The 8,397-nt window shown below is 38.2% G+C and overlaps 1 protein-coding gene across 1 annotated transcript in view; it reads left to right on the forward strand.

Annotated features, from left to right (window-relative positions):
- Positions 1 to 1,765: 1,765 nt before the first annotated feature.
- Positions 1,766 to 8,397, forward strand: part of ATAD1 (ATPase family, AAA domain containing 1) — a 14,428-nt gene continuing 7,796 nt past the window's right edge. The window contains exons 1-5 of the mRNA XM_010144203.1: positions 1,766 to 1,927; positions 3,541 to 3,639; positions 3,919 to 4,039; positions 5,687 to 5,887; positions 6,990 to 7,096. Of these exons, the coding sequence (XP_010142505.1) occupies positions 1,766 to 1,927; positions 3,541 to 3,639; positions 3,919 to 4,039; positions 5,687 to 5,887; positions 6,990 to 7,096 (690 nt within the window). The remainder of the gene's footprint in view (positions 1,928 to 3,540; positions 3,640 to 3,918; positions 4,040 to 5,686; positions 5,888 to 6,989; positions 7,097 to 8,397) is intronic.

Genomic DNA, 8,397 nt, shown 5'->3' on the forward strand with positions numbered 1-8,397 from the left:
CTGACGGCGCGGGGAGAGGCGGGCATTTCCCGGCAAGGCGACTGGACTTTCCCTCCAGCCGCCCTGTGGGAGCAGAACGGAAACCAGCACCGCTTCTCCTTTTGGTTTCTTCTTCGTATTTGAAGCGTTGCCTTGTAGACGGGCAGAGTTAATGTAAAACGCAGGGGTAGCTGTATGGACCTAGAGTTTGCTGTTCAGTTAACTGTCCTCATTATCTGGTCGATCTGCCTAGAAAATAAATGCTAAAGTTCATGCAGGGAAAGCAGAACTTCATTTAGGAAGTGTAAATTTCATTTAAACTTCGTTTTATTCCCTGTTAAAGCTTTTTCTTACAATTGATATTCAGGTCGAGGATTGTGTAAGAAGCGGGTTTTTTTCATTGGGTTTTGAGGCTTTTTGGGAAGCTTTTTACTTGCTCACTGACTGTATGGCCCTTTTATTTTAATAAATCCAGAGAACCTGCAGAATCTCCTAGCTCTGCACTACTTGCTTAGATGTCTAAGCAGGCAAATATCAGTTGATTTCCGAGCAGGTATGCACAGCAGCAGCCTTGATTTTTACATTTCTAAGCAGAGAATGAAGAGTTCGGAAAACCAAAACTGTTCTAGTGATTCACACTGGAATATAGTAGCAAGCTGTTGATATCTTCTGGTAAATGTATCACGGTGCTTTTCCTAATTCCAGTCAGCCAAATCCTTGTAAACAGAATCTATGGTATGGCATTGCCTTGAGCTGAATACAGGGTCGGCATAAGGCGACCACTAGCCAAGTGAAGGGGATTTCAAAGATGTCTTGGCTGTAGGCAGTCTGGCTTTTCCCTGGCTGACAGCTCAGTTTGGAGACCGGCCAGGGAGTGTTGGAAGCTGCCAAAGGAATTGCCACTTATTTTGCCCTTGCAACAGGAAAATCTGGCAGCAAATTAGGAGAGCTTTGGGGATTCTCAAGCAGAAGCCCCCCCCAGTAGACCGGGGAAAGAAAGAAGATGCTGATTTTACAAGTAGTTTTCAGTGTTTTAGGAAGAGTTTTTTCCTCTCTACAGCATGCTGCCTTAACCTGAAGATGCTGTACTCTCTGGTTTGGCTCATACAGCAGCCAGCCTTTTCCCTTGACCGCTATGTGCCACATCCAGCATTTTCAGTTTTCCAGGGTTATTAATAACTCAAGATATTCTGCTAGGTTCAGACTCCAGCTCTTAACCTCATTTTGTTCAAATACAAGTCGTCAGTTGAGCCTTAGTGTGGCAGTTGGGTGCCGTTCCTTCAAAGGAATTCCCTGTTTAAAAATGGAGTTATCTTTGTCTCCATGACTTGGCATTCTTGGGTCAGTAACAGTCACAAAATGTCAGTCTTAATGGAAATGTAAACTCAGCAATAAAATAATATTTCTTACTTTATTAGGGTATTGTGTAGCCGTGAGGAATGCAGATTTCTTGAGAGAATAGTGAAACTGGGACTTCTCTGCATGTAGTCAATCAGGAAGTAAGGCCTCAAACGGTTGCTGCCATTTCTTCTCTGCTCACTGAAAGTGGAAGTGAAACCATCGCTGCACTCAGTGCTGCACGTTTTAATCTTACGCAGTTTTATGTGTCAGGCTTGTGCTGTTGAGTTATTTCACTGCAGCTTAATGTTAAGCTTTGCCCTCTGTGTGCGTGGGAAATAGTTTTTATGAAATGGTGTTTAAATATAAGGCAGATGTTTTCTCAGCTTTAGTTTTCTTTCTTTTTGTCCCTCCCTGTGCTGTTTTACAGTTAGTGTTGAGAGGCAAAATGGTCCATACTGAAACATTTTCACGTCCCCTGAGCCGGAATGAAGTGGTCGGATTAATTTTTCGTTTAACCATATTTGGTGCTGTAACATATTTTACCATTAAATGGATGGTTGATGCCATTGATCCAACCAGAAAGCAAAAATTAGAAGCTCAGAAACAGGTAGGATTTTATTCATAAATATTTCTGTGAAATGCTGTTGTCTTCGTTATAGTTCATACAGAGAAATGTGCAAACTGAAAACTGAACTTGCAATAACCAACAAGATAATCCACAAAACGTTTAATTATTTTTTTAGTAAGTCTCAGGATCTAGGCTGTTAGTGTTTTCAGTGCTTATATTTTACAACTTCAAACTTCTAGCTTGCAGTTGTGGAAAAACAGTTGAACTGGAACATGATGTTGTTTCCAATTATCTGCAATTGTGTGGTTTCTGCTCTTTCTGCTTCTGACAACTTTGCTAAGCAGCGGTTGCTTCTTAAAGCCTTGAGCAGAAATAACTTAATTCTCTGCTGCTTTTTGGCAGCTTGGTGGCAGAGACAGGGACTGTAGTTACTCATGATAAAGTTGAACATTGCCGTTCAAATGCCTTTTTGAGAACAGCCGGCACCTTGCCCCTTTCCTGCTGTTCTTCCCCCACCTCTAGTAGCCGTCAAAATGCCCCGGAAAAGGTAAGAACAAGTGAAAATCCTCATTCCTTACATTGAACGGGAATGATTCGTAAGGTTAAAGCTCTGGGAAAAGATTGAATGCATTTCAGAACCAAAAGTTAAATGTTTTGTTTGGAAAGTGTTGAAGGAAATCTTGCAACTTTTCATTTTCTCTGACTGACACAATTCACAGATTCAAACAGCAGTTTTGAGCAACCTAATTCTGTTTTAGCTGTTTTTTTCTTTTTTAATGAAATCTTTAGTTAAAAAATTGGCCCTTCTTGAAAAATCAGCTTTCACAACGTGTGCTAGTGCCAGCTATTATATAAGAGGTTGCAATATCCCAAAAGCATCTTGCAAGTTTGAGTGTAAAGAGAAGCTGAGTTGTGAAAGCATGTAGACACAACAGATTACTTTTCCTTTTAAATCGGGAAAAGAAAAACGTTGAATACATAGGAAAAATTGTCTGGCTTCTGTGAATTATTTTTTTGTTTGTTTTCCTTAGAAATGTTTATTTCTCCTTGACACAGTGCTGTGGAGATTTGGGTGGGGCATGCTTTTTATAACAACACAATTCTGTCTGCCTTTAAAGTGTGTGTGTATTATTTGCAATGCTGTGAATGAAATTAATTAAGCACGTGAAAAAACTCCAGAGTTCTTTTTAATGACGAGCTTCAGGCTTTTCCTCTGAATACGAAGTTTGTAATGGCAACTGGACTTTTCTAAAGTGTAACATAGCTGCATCAGCTTTGAAAACTCCTGTAGGTGGTATGGGAGTGATTTTGCACTGAGGTTGTCTGTGTGTCTGTAAACCTGCTCTGAACAGCAAGCTCTGTGTTTATTTTGGTTGTTTTTCAGATCATAATGCATGACTTGTGTTTTTGGGGTTGGGAGTGCTGATGTGACACTTACCTGATGGGAACTGAGACATATGACTTAGTTTCACTCAAGTGGCAAGTCGTTAGGAAATAGCAAAATCTTCTACTTCAGAAAGATTTAACCTCTATTCAGATGTGACTTATGAAGAAGCTTTTCAGACTCCAAATAGCAGTTCTTTTTAAAAACTAATTCTTGAATTAGGCATTCAATTTCTTTTCTGATTTTTTTGGCATTTTATTTCCCCTAGGCTGAAAAACTAATGAAGCAAATTGGAGTGAAAAATGTGAAGCTTACTGAATACGAGATGAGTATTGCTGCACATCTTGTAGACCCACTTAGCATGCATGTAAGAAACTGTTTTCCATTTTGCTCTGGTGAAAGCCGTTCAGATATGGAAGGTCTTGATTTTAACTCTGCATTACATTATTTGCCATGTATGTATATCTATGGAAATACATAGAAAGTATTTTTGTAATTTAAAACAAAAATTGCATTCTGAGAGCAGAGGTTTTTTAATCACTTGGGTTTTTTTACTTTTGAGGCCTTGCACCGCTTCTAAGCTGGTGGCTGTTTTTTGGTGGAGAGGACTATGATGATCATTTCTAATATTGTTTTTCTGTATTAGGTCACCTGGAGTGATATTGCAGGCTTGGATGATGTTATTACAGATTTGAAAGACACTGTGATTTTGCCCATTAGGAAGAAATACTTGTTTGAGAACTCCAGACTCTTACAGCCACCTAAAGGTAGGAAGGAAACGTTATGGATTTATATGTTGTTATTATATTAAAAAAAAAAAAAAAAAAGAGAGAGAGAAAAAACTTACTGTTACCCAAACCCTGTACCTTTACCCAGAAAAGAAAGAAGTGGGTTGTCAGTCCGAAGTGCAACCATTACGACTGATGCCAGGGAAGACCGTCAGATTTTTTCTCTTCTCTTGCTGTGAAATGAAATTCTAGTGATTAAGTTTCATCTTAATAATGAAGTGGTAATTGCTTTTCAGTTATTGATGTTACATTTTGGTGCACAAATCTATGTCACTGGCATTTTTAACTGCCAAAATTGTCGATTTTTTTTTTTTTTTTTCTTCTTATACCCTATCTTGTCCTTTGGCAGAGGTGAGCTCTAACTCTGCTGTCACAGCTTTGTACACTTAGTTAGTACAATGTATAGAGGAACATAGTTCATAAACATGAGGTGTCAATGTAAGCTATTCTTGCAAACATCTCTCTGTTCTACTTCTAGAAATTCCAGTCATTCAAAGAGACAGAGATCCCACTTTTATTCTGGAGATCTCTTGATTTTCTCTGGAGCTGAGTTGCACAGTATTGAGGCAGTAATGAAATCAGCGGGTTCAAATAAAATTTCTGACAGTAAACCAGAAGTTGGACTCTCTCTGCTGGAATACTTACAGCCATATTTGCTGTAAGTTATTGCAAACAAGCAGAATTTGGCATTTTGTCCAACATTTTGGGTTCAAAGTTTTTCTCTACTGCCCTGGATCCCTGGAATATCGTCTTCTGAAAATTCTCTGAAAGCTGTTAACTACTGCCTGTATCTGTGATGAACTCAGTTCATGTCCTAAGTGATGGAAAATGAAGCACTTTTGTACCTGGTTTAGTTTTTCCAGGCTACTTTCTGTTTAAGTCACAAACTGAAACTGCATGGAAAATTACTTCAATGTCGTGATCTAATAAGCTGAAGGAAAAAATTATTTTTTATTTATCTTTTTAAAGCAGACTTTCCATATAGGGCAAGCTCCCCTGTTTTATTAGTGTCTTAGTGTCTTGCCCTGTGTGTTAATAGAAAGTCGTTGCTTCAGAGTAATTACGTTGTGGTTTTGAGTTGGACAAACAGAAAAAAAACGTAGCAACTCTCTGCGTTTCAGGCTTGTTTGAATTAATTTTTCTTTTTTACAACTGTGTTAGAAAAACACTACTGTGAATTCTTTCACTATGACAAATTTAAAAATAATATAAGAAGTCATATTTAATTGTGGGTAATTTAAAATGTTTGTGGGCTCCCTTTTTTTTTTTTCTTCCTCCTCTTCTTCTGTGCTAAGTTTTTATTAACAAGGCTGAAACTGGCTGTAAACAAGGCATGTCGGATGCTTACGGGAAATAAATAGGGATTTAGTTTTATGTAACCTTTATAGTTACGGTCATCTTTTAGACAAATGTTGCTCTTCAATCACCATACCTAATTTTAGCTTTGATTTTATAATAAGCGTATCCTAAGTAACTCTGTGTTTGATTTGATGCAACACTGTGTAACTTGATTTCTTGTATCTTAAAAGTTGAATAAAATACAAGCCTGGATACTATCACGTCTGTCATACCAAAACATGTTTTCTGTACGGTGACCAGAGGGCATTAACACCACTTATTTTTCAGGAGTGCTTCTCTATGGCCCTCCTGGTTGTGGCAAAACGCTGATTGCCAAAGCTACAGCAAAGGAAGCAGGCTGTCGATTTATTAATCTCCAGCCTTCAACACTGACGGACAAATGGTATGGAGAGTCTCAGAAACTGGCTGCTGCTGTCTTCTCCCTTGCTATAAAGCTCCAACCATCCATCATTTTTATCGATGAAATAGGTAAAAATCTTGTCTTTTTTTGTAAGTCACTGTATCAGGGTGACATTAAACTGTAGGTTCAAGTTGATAGGTATATTGATCTATTGTCACCTTTCCTTAAAAAGAGTGATAATGGTTTAGTAACATAAATAATATTGTAAAGTAATGGTGGCAAATTAGGAGAAACTGTGTTTGTGGAGAAAATTACGAGTAGAACAAGTTGCTGCTTATTTTTGGTTGGGCTAAGGTGGTTCACGAGAAAGCTTGTCCTTTGTTAAGGGAACTGCTTATTTAGGAAACCCATCACGAAATACACTTCAGTGCTTCTGCCGTGATGGCATGTAATGGGAAATAAAATAGAGGCTTAGGAGAGCTCAGTTATAACAGGCTGAAGAAGTAGGAGGGAAGTTCAGCTAGGAAGGCAGCAAAGGTGGCAGTTGTTCAGTGCATTTGGACTTGTCACGTTAGTGTTTAAGTCATTCTGAACTTGAGCAGTTCAGTTAAAGTTGCTTGTTGTCTCATAGCACTGGAGCTTTTTAGAATGAGTTATACAGTTTGCAGAAACAGAGCCTGACGAACTTTTACCGTTTCCACAGTTTAGGTTTATGAAGGGGGTACATTATTAAGATGCTTTTTGTGTAGGTGTGAAAAATGTGTTTTTTCTAGCTGTTGGAAATTCTTTAGGCAACAACTAGCAAATCTAGAGCTCTGCGTAACGAAGTGCGTAGTCCGCTTTGCGACAGCCCTGCAGCTGGCTGTTCGCCTGTGCTTTGGTGTCTTCTGGCTTGCTAGATGGAATGCTTCCATCTCTGCCTGAGAAATTAAAGTGAAGGTTACATTTTCCAGGAAGCCAGAATGTCCCAAATTTTGTGCTCCAAATTTTCACTATCTCATGTAATAGGTACGTGCTCAGTTATGTGATTTAAAATATGCACTTAAAAATACAGTGAGATTCCACTTTCCTGCTCTTCATCATAAGAAATATTTTTCATTTGTTGTCAATGTTTATTTTAAAAGTATTTATAAGATAGAGAATAGCACAAGTCTGTACACGAGAAATCAAACAGCATAGTTTCTGTGTCAGGTTTCAAACTAAACTGCTTTGCTGAATCCTTAAATACAGATTCCTTCTTACGAAATCGCTCGAGTTCTGACCATGAAGCTACAGCTATGATGAAAGCTCAGTTCATGAGTCTGTGGGACGGACTGGACACCAATTATCATTGCCAAGTGAGTACAGAGGATGGCGGCGGAAGTAATGTGTTTCTTCCCTCTCAGTTATTTTGCACTGAGCCATTTGTGAAGAGTAGCAGATTGTGTGTAGTAATAACTGCCAAAAGAGTTTCTTTACCTGTCAGGGTTAGTGGCTACCAGTATATTGTGGGAATGAGATGAGTTGTATTAATAGATCATTCTTCTTCTTGAGAAGGCTGTTTGTGTAGGTATTTTGGTTTTAATTAAGAAGTGTTATTTTCAGAAGTGTCTTTAACTGTCGATAATATAGGTGTATAGTATGAGCTGCCAAAATTTGGAATTTTTAAACTGTTTTGAAAAACATTTTATCAACAATATTATCTTTAGGTGAAGTGAATCTTTGGTTTCAGGAGATGTGTTGAAAGATCTGAGTATTCATCCCAGTTACAGGTTGGTTGTTTTGTTTACAGAAACACATTAGACTGGCATTAGACAAGCACTAGATGCTGGAGTTAGTCTGAAAGGGTAGAGGAGCTGATGTTATCAAATGACAAATTATATTAAAAGGAGCCATGCTTCCATTCTGTTGTTACTGTATGCTTCCGTCCTCCTCCCATATTCTCAACAGAAGTATTTTGCAGAGGGGGAAAAAAAAAAGAGACAAAAGTTGCTGGTGCTGTAAAAAAAAAAACTAAAAAGGTTTATGAAATAGATTATTTGAATGTAGCGTAGACAAAAGCCTGCTTGGTATGTATTGCTGGAGCAATCTTTTTAAGGCTTTTAAAAAGAATCTTTATTCTTCAATTTAAAAATTTTCAGCCTTTTAAATCTGTATTATTCTGGGAATGGGGTTGGATGGTCTGTACTCCATTAGTTTTTACTTTGTAAAATCAGCTTTTATTCCTCTCTCAATCTTGTGCTAAAGATTTTCCTCAGCTGATTTAAAAAAAAAAAAAGAACTATTAGAATACACTGAGTATGTATATAATGGGGAGCTATAAAGCAGAGTGTTTGCTTACCGTTAGAGGCCGATGGTATGAAAACTTGAGTGGAAGCTAATATGATCTTGTAAGCACACATTTCTTCCAATGTTTGAACGTATTATCTTTTTTCCCAATATACTGACAACTTATTGGAGCAAGTCAAATTGTTTATTCCCTGCAGTGAGACAGTATGTGGTCTTACTCATCTCTTGAGTTGAGCACGCAGAGCTTGAAAAGTCCCTCTTGTTCTTTACTTGTATTCCTCTGCGGGGTAGAGAGCCACCAAAATGCAATGCAGACAGTTGGCTGGAGACGCTGCAGGGTTGGTTCAGGTCTCTGGGAGTTTTTCAGCAG

Source organism: Buceros rhinoceros, unplaced genomic scaffold, assembly GCF_000710305.1.
Source record: "Buceros rhinoceros silvestris isolate BGI_N320 unplaced genomic scaffold, ASM71030v1 scaffold26289, whole genome shotgun sequence".
Taxonomy (NCBI): Eukaryota; Metazoa; Chordata; class Aves; order Bucerotiformes; family Bucerotidae; genus Buceros; species Buceros rhinoceros.